General features: G+C 43.2%; 1 protein-coding gene and 1 long non-coding RNA gene across 6 annotated transcripts; both read left to right on the forward strand.

The window, feature by feature from the left end:
• The first annotated feature begins 6563 nt into the window (after nucleotides 1-6563).
• On the forward strand, nucleotides 6564-9623 carry LOC123759561 (uncharacterized). 4 transcript variants are annotated; one of them, XR_011230175.1, is made up of 6 exons: nucleotides 6564-6976; nucleotides 7787-7846; nucleotides 8072-8178; nucleotides 8359-8421; nucleotides 8562-8663; nucleotides 8874-9623. It is a non-coding gene; the product is annotated as an uncharacterized lncRNA (long non-coding RNA). The 4 variants fall into 4 exon arrangements; XR_006773047.2 differs by lacking the exon at nucleotides 7787-7846 and having other exon boundaries at nucleotides 6575-6976; XR_006773049.2 differs by lacking the exon at nucleotides 6564-6976 and having other exon boundaries at nucleotides 7274-7846.
• A 2806-nt stretch (nucleotides 9624-12429) lies between these two features.
• Nucleotides 12430-18066, forward strand: LOC138349875 (carbohydrate sulfotransferase 10-like). 2 transcript variants are annotated; one of them, XR_011230174.1, is made up of 4 exons: nucleotides 12430-13109; nucleotides 16143-16310; nucleotides 16838-17607; nucleotides 17759-18066. XR_011230174.1 is itself a non-coding variant. In XM_069335141.1 (3 exons), exons 1-3 carry the CDS (start codon nucleotides 12663-12665, stop codon nucleotides 17030-17032), a joined length of 810 nt encoding a protein of 269 aa, XP_069191242.1. In that variant the 5' UTR covers nucleotides 12430-12662; the 3' UTR covers nucleotides 17033-18066. The 2 variants fall into 2 exon arrangements, 1 of the variants encoding a protein (XP_069191242.1); XM_069335141.1 differs by having other exon boundaries at nucleotides 16838-18066.
• The last annotated feature ends 1203 nt before the right edge of the window (nucleotides 18067-19269 follow it).

Here is a 19269-nt window from a genome sequence, read left to right on the forward strand (position 1 = left end):
TTAAAAAAATAATTCTTAAAATTTTCACACGAAATTTGGGAAGTGCGTGCAGCTAAGAATCGAACCCGGGCCCTCAGGACTGTGACAACCCCCCCCCCCCACCCCCCCGAGTGCCGTCTACTCGGCTATGTGTGTATATTCACCTAGTTGTGCTTGCGGGGATTGAGCTTCGGCTCTTTGGTTCCGCCTCCCAACTGTCAATGAACCAGTGAACAGATTCCTAAGCCGGTGTACAGGTTCCATATTACAGGAATAGGTACGGAGTACAGAGGTGAGCGTGTATTTACTATTTGTGCCTGCAGAATCGAGCTATTAGCTCTTGGATCCCCGCCTTTCTAACCAATCTATTTTCCCTATATTATGTCTACTACATATATTTCTCTCTAACACGCGCGCGCGTGCACACATCCCCCAGGAAGCAGCGAGAATGTGTGTGTATTAGATGCACAGGAGGCCAATGAATAGGAGCTTCGCGGGGGAGGGGGGGGGGCGCGAGATGTGTGTGCGCGTGCGCGCTCGCCCCCTCCCGTTCCCGGCTCTCTCCACCCAAGGTATGAGAGATGAGGTATATGCTCACGTTGTTCCCTTACACTGAAACCTCCTGCAGGTTTCTTCCGGGAAGTTGTGAGCCGTGGAACACACCGAGGCTGAAGGCGAGGGGAGATATACTTGTGTAACTTGTGTATGGTGTTCGGCAGGATATGGCAATACCTTAAGTTGTGAGAGGAGTGTTTGGGTTTACCCAATCGCCCACAGCCACTGGTAGCTAGGCCAGTGGGTCACGTCCTACCCCCCACCCACCCACCCACCTACCCAATTACTGAACTTCCATTCACTGCCCAATTCCCATGGCTCAGAAGTTCTTCAACTCCCAAAGTAATTCAACACTGCTCATCGGCAACCCCCTATCACAACTCTTCCCCCACCCCCCTCTGCCCTCAGTACCATCTCTTCTCATAACCCAGCAACTTCCACAGCAACAACTTCACTTTCAACCCCCCAACCCCCATAACAATAACCCCCTCCCCAACCCTCCACTCCCTCAACAACAATGCCTCTCCCAACCCCCCCTACTCCCACATCAGCAACACCTCTCTACCCCCCACACACTCCCACAGCAACAACCCCTCCCACACCACCTCCCCTCCCAGAGCAGCAACCCCCTCTAAAGTTCCTACACATCCCGTCTAAAAGGTCCTCCCCTCCTTCCCCCACACTCCCCCATTTGGTTACATAATTTACCAATCGGCATTACTGCTAACAATGTGGACTTTAAATTAGAAAGCGTTTCATATTTCGTTGATATATTTTTGCGCATCTGTTTTTGATGTTAGTCTCTCTCTGCTAGTTTACCTGTGTGCCTGGCCAGTTATCGGCGTCTACTGGAAGCACAAGTCGTAATTCGACCCCCCAGTGGACCAGGTTTTCCCCACTCATATAATCTTCTCTCCATTATACTAATCTGGATTTTGGCATTAGGTTGTCAACCTTTAACAGTCTCATATTGCAACTGCCTTTCTCTAGAACATCACTCCATCAGCGATCATTCACTCCCAGGCTGAATGGCATCTGGAACTTGTTCACTCAACAGGTTGATACACGGGAGATCAGGTCAACTGATCACACGAAGGCTCTGGCACACAGATAGGTTCAGGCTCATCCTCTTCCTTATATGATTGTTACCTAATGTTGTTAATGAATAAAGTTTATTCATATTGATGCATCTAATAGGTTCATGAAAAAAATGGGGCTCAAGAAAAGGTTTCAACTGAGCTAAGGGAGGATTACCTCTTGCTCGCAGTTTCACCAAGTTCCTTATATGATAGTTCCCCATGTAATTGGTTCAAAGCACATTCTCATGAAATAAATAAATTCACTAGGAGCAGAGCTCAGATGAGCTGAGGTAGGATAACAGCTCTTGCTTGCAGCTTCACTAGATATGTCAGTTGGCTAAGCGAAGAGGTAACAGCCCTTATGAACCCTAGTCTGAGAGATAAAGAAAGGAAGAGAAAGAAGATGAGGAAAGAGGAAGGTAGGGAGGTAGGCAAGTCGCTAGGAGGGAAGTATGGTGGTGGAAGGTCTGGAGGGCCAGCCATCGCTCCACTAATAAGATTCCTCCAGTGGGGTCACCAGGCACCCTTCTGCCCCCAGAGAACACCAGCAGCAGCCCCGGTTACCTTCTTGAATACCTGTGACAAGAATATCAAATGGAACTTCACTGTTTGACTCTTTTTCTCTTTCAACTTGACATCTTTGTATCGTGCAAAGGCGATAGTAGAAATGCTGGAAGAAAATCTTCATAGTATGTCATGTGAAATCAGACTGACACTTTTTTTTGTTACAAGATGAATATCACATTCTGGGTCCATAATAAGGCAGCCCATCTCGACGACAGTGAGAGAGAGACCGTCTAGTCTGGCCAGGAATGTTGTCTGATTGAAACCTGTTTTTATAGCCAACTCCGCTATCGTAGCAACTAGACAGCGCAGTCAAGACTTTCTTTTGGGGTTTCTCCCGTGGTACTCGCAGGGCTAAGACTCCGCTAAATTGGATAGGCAAGATCTATGCAAATAAACTGTTATTGCGTATCCAAGCATGTGTGTGAGACTGCTGCCCAACGCAACACGCAGGGTGGACCAGGTGTGGATGACGTCTGCCGGTTACAAAGTGAATTTGGTGCTAAAAAATCACAAACAGGAATTTATATCAAAATAATATATAATAAGTCATTAACCACTATAGGCGGGATTGAAACGTTTGGGCAGGTTTCCTGAAGCCTCTGTTCACATAGGAGTAAACAGGTACCTGTTGTTGGTGGACCTCAACAAGCCTAATAGCACTTTCATGCTCTCCACGCACTGGACTGGACGCACCCCGAGGTGAAATGGACGTTTTCGGGTGACCGAGCGGCAACACTGAAAAGTGCATACTCTTTTCGCTGTCCTGACCTTAATTTTCGATGTACAGATTTCATTTTTGTACCAATGTGTTCGCAATAGAATGATGTATAAGAACATACGTATATGTCACCAAAGCATTAGTTAAATCACACAAAAAGCTAAAGAGCTACATCGATCACTAGCCGTGAGCTCCAAACAGCGACGAAATGTTTCTATTCTTTTCAGGGTTGTCAACTCCACACTTGTCCTACAGTGTTAAATTTGGTATCACTGTGATCGCAATTAAATTTCCTACACGGACATATGCATATAAATGTAGAATCATGATCGCGGCCTACACCAAGAGTGTGTGAAGTGGGCGATTACCCTCGCCGTGTCAACAATACAATAGTCTTTCCACTAAGTTACAATACAATGCCGTTCTCCCAAATAGGCCATGTGCCTATTAGAGAAAACGGAAATTTAATGGCAAACATTTTCATACTATCCCCAAGTCGATCGAATAAGAATTGGATTTTATACAAATATTTTTTAATCGCGCGTAAATTTACGACGCTACCGCAACTCGTGGTAAAAATACCGGCATTTACGCGTCGTTTATTTACGACCCAGGGGGGGGGGCGCTAAAGTTCTTCCCGTTTCCGACCACGGGAAACAGTAATCGTGAAGCCTAAAAATGGAATTTAGTTTCTATATATTGGCAAGAGACACAACGTCCTGCTCCTGAGGTAAAGTCCGAACAAAACACTTCAACGCTGTACCAGAAAATATAAACCAGTGTTGCAGTAATAATTGTAAAAATTGAAGAGGGAACTGTAGATAATTTAGATTCTATAGAGGATGCCTGATCAGCCAGGTTGTGGTGGCGGGCCATAAACACCAATGTTTTCAGATTTGGCGTAAGAGTAGAAAACTTATCTTAATTCAGACATAGGTGAAACTCGTCAAGATAAATTATGTATCTCATGAACAAATCCACAAGGGCGGTGACTAGGATTCGAATCTACGTCTGAGATCATCCCAGACGCTGCCTTAATCGACTGAGCTACGACATGGTCAAAAAGAGTTGTAACCAGAAGGTCTACTGAACTTATTTGATACATCACGCTATTGTGATTTCTGTATGCATCTCAATTTATCCTCATAATGCACCTAAAATTTGTCAGTGCAGGCTACTGAACATATGGTCCTGTATGACCACCTATCCTGCGAGATGGGGACTTTTAGTACCACTGCTGCCTTATTCACTCTTGTGTTGATGATATCCTCATAATGCTCCCCAGAGTCTGCCATCATTAAAATTATTAATTAACATCTATAATTCACCTATGGTATACATAGCTACCGCCCATGGCTCCTTATTTTAGTATTTTGGATGATTTTAAGGCTTAATAATTAAGAGTGTAGTGAAGTCGTCAGCGAAGATGATAACTGTTGACAGATGAATACTCTCTTTACTAAAATAGTTAAAACAACATTATAATAAGTCTCCATTCTGTGTCAACTAATGTTTCAACCCATGATTTAAACCACTATTCTATAGTGCATCCTGTTAAAGGTTAGGAGAAATCTTGGTGCTTCTCAGTAAATTATAATAAGCACTCTATAAATTATTACATAAAATAATGATGCGTCCCCTAAACATTATATACTATAGTATACGCTTTAAAAATCTTAAAGAGAATGAACTATAGGAACGTCAACAGAAAACAGATAAGACGCTGTCATGTCTATGGGGTACACTACTGCAAACAGGATAGATATGGGGTTCAGAACAAATCTCACGATGTTTATGAGGTCCACTACCACCTGTTGGATGGGTATGGGGTCGACTACTGCCCACAGGATGGGTACGGGGTTCACTACCACCCACAGGATGGGGTATGGGATCCACTACCACCCACAGGATGGGGTATGGGATCCACTACCACCCACAGGATGGGGTATGGGATCCACTACCACCCACAGGATGGGGTATGGGATCCACTACCACCCACAGGATGGGGTATGGGATCCACTACCACCCACAGGATGGGGTATGGGATCCACTACCACCCACAGGATGGGGTATGAGATCCACTACCACCCACAGGATGGGGTATGGGATCCACTACCACCCACAGGGACCAAAGAGCCAAAGCTCAACCCCCGCAAGCACAATTAGGTGAGTACACGATGGGGTATGGGATCCACTACCACCTACAGGATGGTGTATGGGCCACTACCGCCCACAGGATGAGTAGGAGGACCACTATAACTAATTAGTTACTAATTAGTTACGAGTTTATAACTCTTCATCAATGTATGTACTTTTATCTGAATAAAAATTCGAATTCGAATTTGAATTGAACTACCGCCAACAGAGAGGGTATGGGGTCCACTACCACCTGTAGGATAGGAATGGGACCTACAATCGCCCATAGGATGGATATGGGATCCACTACTATCCACAGGATTGGTATGGGATCCACTACTGCACACAGGTGGGTGGTAGTGGACCCCATACCCATCCTGAGGGCGGTAGTGGACCCATATTCATCCAACAGTTGGCAGTGTACCCCATTACATCCTACAGGTGGTATTGGGCCCCATACCCATCCTACGGGCGGTAGTGGACCCCATACACATCGAGTGACTATATTTATGGACCCTTTATCCATCCTGAGGATACAGTGACAATATTGAAGGTAGCAACGTTCAGTGTACAGGTTCCCAAGTAGGAAGACTTGAGAGGCAAGACCGACGAGAGGCATCAACATAAGAGGCTGGTGTCACGTGACAGACTTGACGTGATGAGAGGCAATGACGTGTTATGTTATCCCGTCGTTGTAGATGTTCTTTAGTACCCTGAGACGGTGTTAGTTGCCTTCCTTACTGTCTGGCTGTGATCGTCTGAGGTGGAGATTACGATAAGACAGTTATAACTCTTAAGGTAAACCTACAGCTCTAACAGGCATAACTGAAGAGGTTGAAGCTGTAGAGGGCGTGTAGGAAGGAGCTGGGAACCGCCTGGCATCCTATAAGACTCGTCTTGAGACTTATACTCCAGGGGCCAGATTCACGAAAGCACTTACGCAAGCACTTACGAACGTGTACATCTTTCCTCAATCTTTGACGGCTTTGTTTTCATTTATTAAACAGTTTACAAGCATGAAACCTACCCAATCAACTGTTGTTTTTGTTATAAACAGCCTCCTGGTGCTTCGGAGCTCATTAACTGTTATATAATTGTAAACAAAGCTGCCAAAGATTGAGCAAAGATGTACAGGTTCGTAAGTGTTTACGTAAGTGCTTTCGTGAATCTGGTTCCAGGCGCTCGAGGAGTACCTTGGGGAGGCAGAGACAGAAAGAGCGAAGAAGATGGTAGGAAGTGTTGTTTTGAAGACGAGAGGAGCACCGAGGACCCGTCCGGCGTCAGGAAGTGATCGTAGACAACGCCACTTGTGCAGAATAATATTCTGAACAATGTCATTCTGGACGTTAATAGTTATTATAAAGTATAAATGTCCACACTTCAATGAGTTAAAATCACTTAATTTGTCATTAAGAAGCAATATCTTAAGTCAATTGAAAGCAAATATTTAACATCATCCAGTGTTGTATCAGGAACTTTGGGTTGTTGGGTTTGTTAGTCTAGTATTGCATATACTGTACAGTATATTGTAGTTGTCGAGCTGCCATTAACAGTTCTTGACTGACGGACGATTACTACTTCACTGCCAATGTTGCTCTGTTGTACCTGTTGTTATGTTGCAACATTTACAATAGAATGTTGTATTTGGTTTGTGAGTTAGATTTTGAAATTAAGAACTTCAAACATACAAGCTGGGGATCATTATTGGTTCATAAGAGACTCGTTCATATATAGGGAAGTGAAGGAGTGGCTGTTGGCCATTGATAATTGACACTTCAGACTCGTGAAATGTTAACCAATGAGGTGAGTTTCAGGGTGAATGTCAACCAATCAGTGGCCGGGTTTGGTTGGCTGCTGGGTATAAAGGTGACGATGAGACAAAATACACTTCAGTGTGTTTTACCTCACTTTTGGTATACAGTTCCAGCTTCGTCTCTTGGAGGTGAGCTGTATGTGGGGGCCCCTCCCTCCCTCCCTCCCTCTGCCCCTTGTTGCGTCCCCCCTCCCCTCTGCCCCATGTTGCGTCCCCCTCCCCTCTGCCCCATGTTGCGTCCCCCTCCCTTTCCCCCCCCCACTTTTGTTGCGTCCCCCCCCCCTTCCCCCCCCTTTTGTTGCGCGCCCTCCCCCCTTTTATTGAGCGCCCTTCCCTCACTTTCCTGCGTCCTCCTCCCTTTCCCCCTTTGTTGCGCCCCCTCTCTCCTTTGTCCCTCCCTCCCCCTTTGGTGAATGTCTCCCTTCCCCCCCCCTCCCTCCCTTTCCCTTGGTTTCCCCGTACTGGCACTGTTAAAGTGTATAGGGAAAAAATTACAATTTCCTATTTGCCTAGAAGAGTCGAAGGTTGGGTAAGGTGCGCATGATGCTGCGTGTGGCCCTATAGCTGACACAAACCAGCCTGTGACGCTCCTCTACCCCACTTGTATCGTGCGGGAGGCTAGCTAGCCCTTAACGTCTGGTCTTCAGCCTTAAAATTCAGTTGAATACATAACAAATTTGAGTGTACCAAGGGGTTACTAGTATTTAAAATGTTAAGTCAAAACTGTCTTAACATGTGTTAGTCTGTTTTTTACTATTAACGTTAATTATATAACTATCGTAATATATTAATCTTAAAATTGTCTTAACGTATTGGCATTTCAGTCGCTTTGAATCTTTCATGATTGAAATTAGTGTAGTTGTGTAAATAGTTCATTAAAATAGTTAACGGAATAATCGTTCTATTGCACCTGAGATTAACTTGACTACCGGTTCGTAGTGGTGAGCTTGTGGGCGCCCCGGCGGTCTATACAAGGCAGTCAAACTTGACAAACGCGCCGTAAGTAAAATTCAGACGCTAGTCTCTGGACACTTCTCCAGTGGATTGCTCTAGCACCTAGTTGTGGTTTGGTAATGTACAACATAGCCATGCACGTTGACTGTTCCAGATACTTAGAGGTCAATGTTAACACTTGTTTCAATGTAGTTTTTACTTTAGTATAAGAAAATTAAACTGACTGTTCACACGATTGTTACTGAAGGTGTAGCATTAATGTATTTACAGTAAAGGTACCCAGCTTCCTTTGGTCCCACGGCCCCCAGCTTAACGTACTCTCGGCCTTCAAGGACACGGCAAACTCTACGCTATCCTGTGGAATACCTGGTAATATGGTAAATAAATGTACTTTGATTTGGTTACTATAAATCATAGATCAAAACGGTAATGTGCTTAGTGTCAGATATAGGTTACACAATGACTTCTCTTAAATATTTTGAATTTTTTAGTCTTGCATACGTGGAAACGAGGGCGGTAAAAACAATTTCTAATGGTGTGAACACTGATGCCTACAGCTGTGGTCAAACTCTTACTGCTAGTCTTGGCAGAGGCTTCCAGCTAGTTAGTAGTAGACAAGGGTAAGGACTACTTCATAGTTAACGCCAGACAAATTTAGTTTTTATTAGTGTTTAACATGGTTACATTATTGAAACATGTGCACAGTCCAGTAGGATGACCATATTTAAAGTTCTAACACTAAATAGCAAATTGTTCTAAGAATTGTTAGGTGGGCTCCAGTTCGTTTACAAGCGGCAACGAGCGAGGCACTACCACCTGGAGGTCATCTTGGTACACCGTCCTCCTAGTCTCACGCTGGAGGGTCAGTATGGCTTGTTTTACTTTATTCATTTGTAATACAACTTAAATTGTCATAACGTACGGGGTGTTGGTAGACTTTTAAAAAGATTCCAGGTTACTCATAAGGGCTTAAACGGCTGCGAAACAGTTTCAAAGTTAATCTTGCCATAATATTTAAGATCTTATTTTAAGGAGTATAATACCTCTGTTAACTCTTCTCTTCCCTTCCCAGGTTCGGGCGACCGCTGCCGTACAACAGGAAAGGCAACAAAGACTGTCTCGGTACTGAACATTTATATCGACGGGATAAAGTGGCAAGACATTACGTGGTGTCGTGAGACCAGCCTTAGATATTTTTTTTGCCAGAAAATGGCCTGGTTTCCTGAATGTTAAGTTGTAAAATATTAGAACTTAAACTAGCTCATATTATTCTTTAATACCTGAACCGGGAGGTCGCTTTATGCTTGTTCACAAAACTTTCTAAGGACCCAAGTGTCGTTAGTGTAACTTTGTATTTTAAGAAATTAACAACTCGACAAATCCTAACTTGTTAAACTATTAATTGATAGACTTTAATATCACTGACATGACATTGGCACCATGCACCTGGGGAGGGGGGGGAGGGGACAAATGTGTACCAGTACCTCCCCTACAAACCAGTGTATGGGGATTCATTGTAAAACTTGGTTGTGGGCCTCGCTCCCATAGACACCTCTAGGTTTCAAAGATGAATGGCTTTTGTTCAGTTTCTTCTTTATTTAGCAGTTAATATCAAACTTTAACGGCGGCTCAACTCTCCGATGTCGTAAAATAAGTTTTACAGGTTTTTGTATTATAAACCCATTCTAATATGGTAACTAGATGATTTCCTTAGTTGCTTATTTTTCTAGCCACAGAAGTGCATTCTATATTGCGACCCAGTATGATTAATAAATATCTCAACTATTATTTAACTTGTACACATCATAAATGCAAATTTATATATGGACCAGATTTAATTAAATCTTTTTAGGAAAAAAATGGCGGGTGGAGCGGGAAAGAAAATTGTGAATTCTAGCAAAGTTAAAAATGTTCATTAAACTTTTGTATTTTTGTTGATTAGCAGATTACAATTTGGAACAAGACTGTGATGCACACATGTTAAGTATTAAGCTTGTCTAATCTCAAGGTTTTAATTGTGAACTAAGATTTATACTTAAATATAGGTTTTACTTGATTGAAGGTGAATTGCCATTTTTAATTAAAAATGAATATTTGATGGTGCTACATAGCCTTCCTGGTTTGGTGCCTTATGATAATTCCTTTAGTCTCTCGCCTCCCACTAAAGTGCAGTGACTAGTGCTGAGACGTCCTGGAGCAAGAGTACAGATGCTGGGGCTGTCGCCTGAACGGGGAAAAGTTTCTTAAACACTCGCTGGTCTTCTGCGTTGATCCCCCTATTGGTGACTAGATTAATCCCAGCCTCTTCCGCCCCCCCCCCAAGATCTCTTGTTCCACTAACCTAGCTCTAAAAGCTTTCCACCTGATGCTGCTGGCATGGTTTCTTATAGCTAAAAACTACATTAACAGTACCGTTGATCTCTTGAAAGAAAGCTATCAGACGTATCTGCCACTAAAGGTACAAGCCATCCCAAAATTAATTCAACCTTATAAATACCAGGCAGTAGGACAATTAAATGAAAGAACTCTTCAGTGGTTATTCAAACTATTCCTCTCATTCACTAGTGTATCCATCTGGACTTCTGTATCAAAGAATGGAAAACATACAAAAATGTCTAATCTACAAATTAGTTAAAGTAAGTTTGAGAGCCACACGACTAACAGGTCTGATCTTGTTCTCCAACTTCAGAATTATACAAGGAAGGATAAAATAAGTGTTTTGAGTTAATTTTATTACAGAAATTCAACATTTGACTCTAGAATCGGCCCGAGGTGTCGTCAGCAAGCGAGCTCGAAGATCAGAAGACCAAGTGGTGACGGGCAGACCATCGTTGTATCCCGTCGCTGATGCTCAGTACAGAGACTGTCCTCGTTGCCTTCTCTTGTCTGCCTGTAGTTGGCCGGACCTGAGGACGAGAGGAAGTTTAACATTAGGAATGTCTGGTTTAAAACGGTTATTAAAATGTTTTTCCGTTACGTAAATGAAATTCATTAAGCCTTCTTTAGACACTAGCAACCTTCACTACCGCCCACAGGATTGATATAGGGAGCGTAACTAGTTACACGATGGGTATTGGGTCCACTACCACCCTTATGATGGGTATGGGGCCCACTGCCACCCATACGACGGGTATGGGGGTCCTCTACCATCCATATGATGGGTATGGGGGGTCCTCTACCATCCATATGATGGGTATGGGGGTCCTCTACCATCCATATGATGGGTATGGGGGTCCTCTACCATCCATATGATGGGTATGGGGGTCCTCTACCATCCATATGATGGGTATGGGGGTCCTCTACCGGTCCTCAGAATAGAGTTAAGGATTGGGGGCCAGTCAATCCTCCCCGGTCAATACCAACCCAGGCAAAGAGCTCGCGAAGCGTCGGGCGAGTGCTTTAATTACACCTGCGTCACGGGGACTGCTATATAGACGTTAAGCTTATAGATTAAGCTTTTTTTTTTTTAGCTTAAGTTAAGCTTTTTTACCTGAATAAAAAATCTAAATCTAAATAGCGAAGTATCCCCGCCTCCAGGACCGAACCACTGCCCCTCTCTAAGATGCAATCTCAAAGCAAGCTAACTCCTGGTTACCTATTTACTACTAGGTAAACAGAGGGATTAGGTGATTGAAACGTGCCCAACCAATTCTGTCCCGCCCGGGATTCCCGACTGTGAGTTTGAGAACGAACTCAACTGTACTACCGAGACCCATTTGTTTTTATTTATTTATATACAAGAAGATACATTTGGGATTAAGAAAGTACATAGAAATGATGCACACCTTATTTTTCAGTAAATAAATAAATAAATAAATAAATAAATGTTTATTTAGGTAAGGTACATACAAGAAATTTTTACAAAGATTGGTTGACTTATAGGTAGAGCTAGTACATACAATGCCTAAAGCCACTATTACGCAAAGCGTTTCGGGCATAGAAACGAAATAGTAAAGTGGATGGAGAGGCACAAGCGAAGGGAAAAGTTTCAAAATGGGAAATATAGTGCGAGTTATGATAGGAAGCGGGCTTACCTGCTTGATGGGGTTCTGGGAGTTCTACTCCCAAGCCCGGACCGAGGTCAGGCTTGACTTGCGAGAGCTTGGCTGTTGCTTGGATTGAGATTGATGAAGATTAAGCCACCCAAAAGGTGGCACGGGCATGAACAGCCCGTAAGTGGCGGCCCTTTGGAGCATTACCAGTATCAATAGCTGATACTGGCGATCTGTGGAGGTACGACTGCACCCTACGGAGAGGTCGTGACCTCTTGTTGCTTGGAGTGGCGCGCAGGCCTATATATCCACCACAGCCCGGTTGGTCCGGAACCTCTTGAAGAAAACTATGTAGTTTTCTCTTGAAAACTTGAACATGCTGTCCGCCTTGCTGTCACTATGTGGAGGTGTGTTGGCAGTTAAGCTTGACAAGAGAGTTAAGCTCTCTTGTCAGGGAACTGTGAGCGCGAGGGTCTGTCACATATATTTAACATAAATATATGTAACAGACGTCACATGTCTAACTGAATGGCCAGTTACAAATAAGATGTATATGTTTAAATATAATATAAACGTAATTTCAGAGTGTAAGACAGCATCAGATAAGGCGAGACCGCCATGCATCAACACTGGAAGGGTCGGTATGCCGTCAGTGTCCCCCTGTCGCTCGTGACGTGAGGGCGTCGCCGCCACCTTGTGAGCCACGCCCCTCGCTTCCTTCAACTGCGTATTTTGTGAAACTGGAGCGGTGCTTACGAATATTAACAAATAATTCTACCCATCGGCTCGGAAGCATATTCATATCTAGAGAATTTTCAGCTACGGAACATTGCCGCTCTTTTGCGTTTTGACCAGAAGATCGTCTTACTATGATGGGCACTGCTACAGATGCAGTGAAGTGCTTCGGAAAGGGAATGAAAAGAGTGTGTCGATTACTGTTGGTGCTGGTGGTGCTGACGTTGTGTGCTGTAGCTCACGTGATGCTGTTCAGGATACAACCCAATCACTACACACCGTCTGTCCAGTTCGGTACAACTCCCAGTCACCCGACGACACCGACGGCGCACGAAGACAACCTCTGTGATGGCTTTTGTGCAAATACTTTAATGAATAATTTCACGCAGTATAACACCGACTCAAACAAGGCCTTCGTGAAAACATCCAGTTCTTCGGAAGTCGTAGTTAAGCAAGTTGTCTTGGGCGACGTAGCAGAGATGACCCCAAGGCGAGAGGACCTGGTGCTCCCCACCAGACCTCGCGCCAGGAACCAGAAGCTGTACAAGAAGGATGTTGTCAAGAGTCTGAGTGGCACTTGGGTAAGACACTGTGAAGGAGTATTTAGTAACTCGAGATGCTAATGCACATTTATCATCACTTGCTGGATAATGTTCATTTACAGCCTGTGAAAACTGCTGCATTCATGTTCATATTTTCCTCCTTATACGTAAAGTTCGCAACTCCCAAAAATTTAATATTAGGCTAGTAGCTCAAGATTTCTTAATGTATGGAGAGATTTTCTCAGCTTAGAAATGCTGAACATTTATTTAAAGTAGGTATTGTGGAACTGGGTCGGGTTGGATAGACATTATTATTATTTCTAATTAAAAGCAATTATCCCATTCTTCGTCAAGATGACTTAGCAGCTGGATCCTTAGCAAGCTTGAAGGTACACCGAATGTTTTATTTGAATACAAATTTGTTGGTTAAATTAATGCCTTTAAAACTCTTTAATTATACTTCCTTACAAGTTGTTATTTTTAGTGGGACAGGCGACCAGCACTGTCCCGCTCGCTAACATAATATATATGTTAGGCTGATATCGAGGTCGACCCCCTCCGAAGGATGCAACCTCACAGCACTTGACTAACTCCCCGGGTACCATATTTACTGCTAGGTGAACAGAGGCATAAAGTGAAATAAAATTTACCCAACCATTTCTTTCCCGCCAGAGATTGGAACTCGAGATTCCAGAGTGTGAATCGAGAACGAACCCAACTGTCCTACCGAGACCCTACCGACAACCCCCTTTCAATAGACCGTTCGGAGCATAACGTGCGACAGAATTATGAAGAACACTGATAAACTGAAAGTCTCAAGACGCTTACGCTCCACGTAAATGTCTCCCGATAACCTTACAGTGTAAGGCCCTGAATAAGGACGCCCATGACCCAGTAACGCTGTGTGCAAATGGCCTTGTAAAACAAAAATATTGTACCTGCTGACTACTGCACTATGAACCCTTTGTACATCTTATAAATAAAATGTTGTTATCGCCACATTCAGCCATAACAAGGAAGGGAAGTTTCAGCCTTGTTATTCCAGCTTCGTCTAGAGGATGTCTTCTGAATTCACAATTGTTTTGTGCTCCGTGGTGGTGGAGACTGACTTCCGGTGTGTAGGTGCTGAACAATGGACTCCTAGCGGTAAAAGTAGACTATTCTCGTAATAAAATGTGTTAGAACAAATCAACAAGGGCCGTGACGGGAATTCGAACCTGCGTCCGGGAGCATCCCAGCTTTTGTTCATTTGATGTATCACGCTATTGTGATTTCTGTGTGTGTAAAATGTGCTAGTTTTGCTGCCGCTGGACGACAGCAAAACCTGAGGGTTTGTGGCTTAATTGTATAATTTTAACTATACATTTCCTAATTACGGTACACATGCATCACACGAAATTATATCACATCTTGGTCAGTACGATAATAATAAGTGAATGACTCGACTGGTTACTCTGGATACTCCTTAATAAAAACAAAAAAAATAAATGACATAACTTACATAGATCACATACACGTACGTCAACGAAGCAAGACGTTCACTCTCACGACCAACAGGCGCAGCCCGTCCTCAACAACTAAGGCCAAATGCTCGTTAGTGAAAAACACTTTACACACGACTACCAACTGAAGACGCAAGTATTTTTTTTTCGAGCAGTGTTTCGTTCACGTTCTCTGCTCGGATCCCATCTCTATACGTTTCCTTCCCGTACTTCAAATTCCAATAATGTTCAACTGAACATTATAACCTAAGTTAGGCTCAACTATTCAACACATTCTAGTATGTAATAATAGTAACTTATATTGGAGAAAAGACAAATTTTGAATACACAATATGTTAAAATTAATGAATGCGTCTTTGGAATCAACCGCCGGTTGGAGGAGCCTAGCCTGAGGACAGGCGATGTAAGTGCGGTCTCGACTAGATTGACTTTGCTACAACTCTCCCACGACCCTAACTCCCTTTCAGCAGCCTGTCCTCACAAACAAAGGCCAAAGTCCATTCCATGCACCCGCCAAACCCCGTTTACGAATGAAAAACGGTTTACACACAACTCACAACGGAAGACGTCCGAACCCTTCCGGAACAAGTGCTTCGCTGAAGACTTGGAACATCGAACCACAACGCTGTAAATGCTTCACCCACGTACTACAAATACAAATAATCCTCAACAGACCCAAACACCTAACCTAACCAATGCCTAAATATACACAATTTGCTAATATATAACAATATTAATTTATATATGATAAATTCCTTTTTTGAATGAACAACATGTTAAAATTAATGAATGCGTTTTTGGGGTCCATAGAATGGACTTAGTCTGAGGACCGGTTGATATAATGTTTTCAGCAATATAATAGTACAACAAAAACACATGTAAAGACCATTAATTTATCACTGCCCAAATCTGCTTGATAAAACTACTAAATTATTGGAAACGATTATATTGCATCAACCTGAATTTTCTGACAGTAAAGCGAAGGAAATAAATCATAATATACACCTGGGAAGTATTAGAAGAATTAGTTCCAAATATTTGCCTGAATTTTACCTGAGGGCTTACCATATTGTGGCAACAAACCACAATACATGACTGAAAACAGGAGATGCTTTATCACTCATGGGGTTATAAATACGTGGAATCGCCTACCTGCCGAAGCCGTAAATACCAAAAACACTGCTAAACTGTAAAATCCAAATTTAAAAAATCATTAGGACAAATGGAGGGAAGGAAGTTCCTGTTACCTAGCAGTAAATAGGTACCTGGGAGTTAGTCAGCTGTCACGGGCTGCTTCCTGGGGGTGGAGGCCTGGTCGAGGACCGGGCCGCGGGGACACTAAAGCCCCGAAATCATCTCAAGATAACCTCAAGATAAGGAGGGGGGGGGGTGGCATTTGACAAGCCACCGGCTTCCTGTCCTCGTGGAAGCCACTATAGCGTGTTAAGTGTCCCTCAGGTAAATTCACATAAACATCTTATGGTTATAATTTTGTGTACTGCATCACTGAAAAGCATCTTACTAGCATTTCCCATCTACTACCCTGTGCTGTCGGTGCTACTGCATGCAGACGGAGGAAATGAGGGAGGCGCGGCAGAAGGTGCTCAGGGAGAGGAGGCTGAGGGTGCAGGAGGTGTGTCATACTACCAACGTGACAGGTGTGGCCAAGCTTTACCCTGTCTACACCAATCTCAGATGGGTCCCTCAACACCACTTTGTCTGGTGCCCGATATTTAAGGTAGGGGTCTCGGTGTTGATTTATTTGCACGCACGCACGTGCTCGCTCGCCTGCGTGCGTGCGTGTTTAAATACCTAAGTGTAATAGGTGTGTGTGTGTGTGTTTTGTGCCTAAAAGGCCAAGTTGCCTAACAAACAGTTTTCCTGAAATTAGATATTTTTTTTCGAAATTGTTATCTTAGATACAAATACATATACAAATTGTCAACTACACTATTGAGGAAATAAACATTTATTTCGTGAATGAAAATGTTTATTTCCATGATAGTGTGGTTGACAATTTATATGACGTGGGCGTGGTTACTAAATCTTGCAAGCCGGAGAAAGTATAAAATTTCAGTTGGTCAGCAGGTGGTTGCCTCTGAAATCTTTCCTATTATGGCTAGTCTCATAGTACAGTGTAGAGCTTCCGCTTCATGCTTGTGAGGTCGGCGGTTCAAGTTTCCTAGTGCCCACGTGAATGAAATATACATATGTTATATTATATACCATATATACATATACAAGTGATGAACCTTGTGCTTGCAGGCAGCATCGACGACATGGGTGAAGTATCTGCTGATGCTGGCAGGGAAGGTGGAGAACGAGAGCCTTCATGGGCAGGTGAAGCAGCTCTTCCCTCCACCAGGCTCTGCCAGGGACAGGGAACGACTTCTCGCTGACTCCATGAGACTCATCATCGTCAGACACCCATTTGAGCGCCTCCTTTCTGCTTACCGGTGAGACCAAGGCCCAGTGAGTTGCATACGGTGTGTGTCGGTGTATGTATTCACCTAGTTATGCTTGCGTGGGTTGAGTTCCGGCTCTTTGGCCTCTCATCTGTCAATCAATCAACTGATTTTTTTCCACTCACACACCCCCAGGAAGCAGCCCGTAGCAGCTGTCTAACTCTCAGGTACCTATTTATTGCTAAGTGAACAGAGGCATCAAGGTGAAAGAAACTCTGCCCATTTGTTTCCACTTCTGCCGGAATTGAACCCGGAACTTTATAACTACGAATTCTGAGCAGCTTCCCCATCGAGCCGCCATGCTCTCCCGCATAGAGCTCTGCGACTCCGGCCTCACTCAGCTCTCTGCTCTCATCCAAGCTCCGTCTCAATATCTACGACACTGCTGTATCCAAGATACTGCTGTATCCTCCAAAGGATACATGATCAACCAGGCTGTGACTCATACGTCAGGCTGCGAGCAGCCGCGTCTAACAGCCTGGTTGATCAGTCCAGCAACCAGGAGGCTTGGTCGACGACCGGGCTGCGGGGACACTAAGCCCCGGAAGCACCTCAAGGAAGCACCTCAAGGTAAGACCATTAAATAAATATGAAAACCCACTAAACACCATGTATCTAATCTACCCAACAATGTACTGTAACATAAACATACGTTACAGTGTCAATAAGTGTTCCTGAGAATCCTCGAAGGCATTTGCATTAATTCCCTTGCAACTGCCAGTGACAGGTTTGCTGTGTCTCGTTGATTGGTTGTCCAAGTGTCAAGACAGGATTGTTGATGTGTGTTGCCACGTGACTGGTCAGTGAGATGGTCAAGTGTCTCTCTGATGTGCTATGAACTCTGAATGAAACCAAGCAGTTAAGTTGGTCCTTGTTGTATCCATTCTAGTATTTGATTATTTAATCTATGTTTATAGCTATGTGCTATACTTTAATCTAATTTACTTGCTTGTCTTTAATTAATGTGGTACCTTATAAAAAGCTTTAGAGAAGTTCATGTATATTACTATCAGGCACCAAACTATTACTTCTATAGAGACAAAATGTTGAGAGTCAAGGGCAGCAATGATCCATACTTGAAGCTGCAGCATAAGATCGCTCACCGGTATGAAGACTCCAGCAGGACAGCCTCCAGTAATATCAGGCAGAGTCCCTGGGCTTGGCAAATACCACCACCACCAACCATCCAACCTTCACCCAGTTTCTCAGCCATGTCCGGACTGATCAAATAAAGTTCAGGTAAGAAGAATGCTTTAATTTTGTTTTAATAGGTTTAATGGTTTGGAAAAAATCTTTACTCTCCAACTTGTACCCATTGTCTTCCCATCTTGTCTCTGTGATCTTATGTCTAGCTTCCTCTCTGATAATAGTTCTATCTTTGTTGTTGCTGATGTTTTACCTGTCTCTTACTCAGTGAGCAATCGAATTGTGCAAGGTTGTGCTACCCACCCATATATTGACTCCAATATACAATGCCCCTATGCAAGCTCTCATTGAATCTTTCATTTTGCAATCCACTCCTCTAATGCTTCATTTTAATTCCATTAATCTATGGATACCTTAGTCAAATTCAATTCTAATACAATTAGATCTTTTTTGCATAGAAAACTAAAAAACTACAAGCAGTTATCTACAACTTTCAGCGGGGAATGAAAAGTATAATTTTCAACAGCAACACACTTCAATTAGTTTGATATGGATAAAATTAAGAACACACATTGGATACAAGACACAATCACTTCTAATAGAATGTTAACATGTAAAGGATACAGTATAGGAATAATAATGACTGATAACCAAATGTTTTGTGAGCATAGTAAAACAAACTAAGCATCAGCCGGTAAAATTATAAGATAAATTATTAAAATATTAACAAATAGGATACTACTGCAATGATCTTATTTTAAAAATCACTCTTACTATCTCGTATGGAATATTGCCCTGCACTCGTCACCCTTACCACAATGGGAGACATTCGAAATAGAGGGTATAGGCAGACGATGAGTCACAATAACGTGACTGAAGATATGATGACCAAACCACACAATAGAACATGGAGAAACAATGGTGTTTCGGTCCGTCCTGGACCATTATCAAGTCGTAAAATACGACTTGATAATGGTCCAGGACGGATTGAAATGTCGTCGTTTCTCCAACTTCTGCTGTGTTGTTTGGCCATCATAGGGTATAGCCTATATAGAGAGACTTAGAGCATGCACAGATGCAGTAAAG

Source organism: Procambarus clarkii, chromosome 32 (genome assembly GCF_040958095.1).
Source record: "Procambarus clarkii isolate CNS0578487 chromosome 32, FALCON_Pclarkii_2.0, whole genome shotgun sequence".
NCBI classification, from domain to species: Eukaryota; Metazoa; Arthropoda; class Malacostraca; order Decapoda; family Cambaridae; genus Procambarus; species Procambarus clarkii.

What these genes read in the sequence shown, in the direction of transcription:
- LOC138349875 (XM_069335141.1), top strand. Translation starts at nt 12,663, where the DNA reads ATGATGGGCACTGCTACAGATGCAGTGAAGTGCTTCGGAAAGGGAATG. An exon ending in AGAGTCTGAGTGGCACTTGG is followed by an intron (nt 13,110 to 16,142) that starts GTAAGACACTGT and finishes TACTGCATGCAG; the next exon opens with ACGGAGGAAATGAGGGAGGC. An exon ending in TCTGGTGCCCGATATTTAAG is followed by an intron (nt 16,311 to 16,837) that starts GTAGGGGTCTCG and finishes TTGTGCTTGCAG; the next exon opens with GCAGCATCGACGACATGGGT.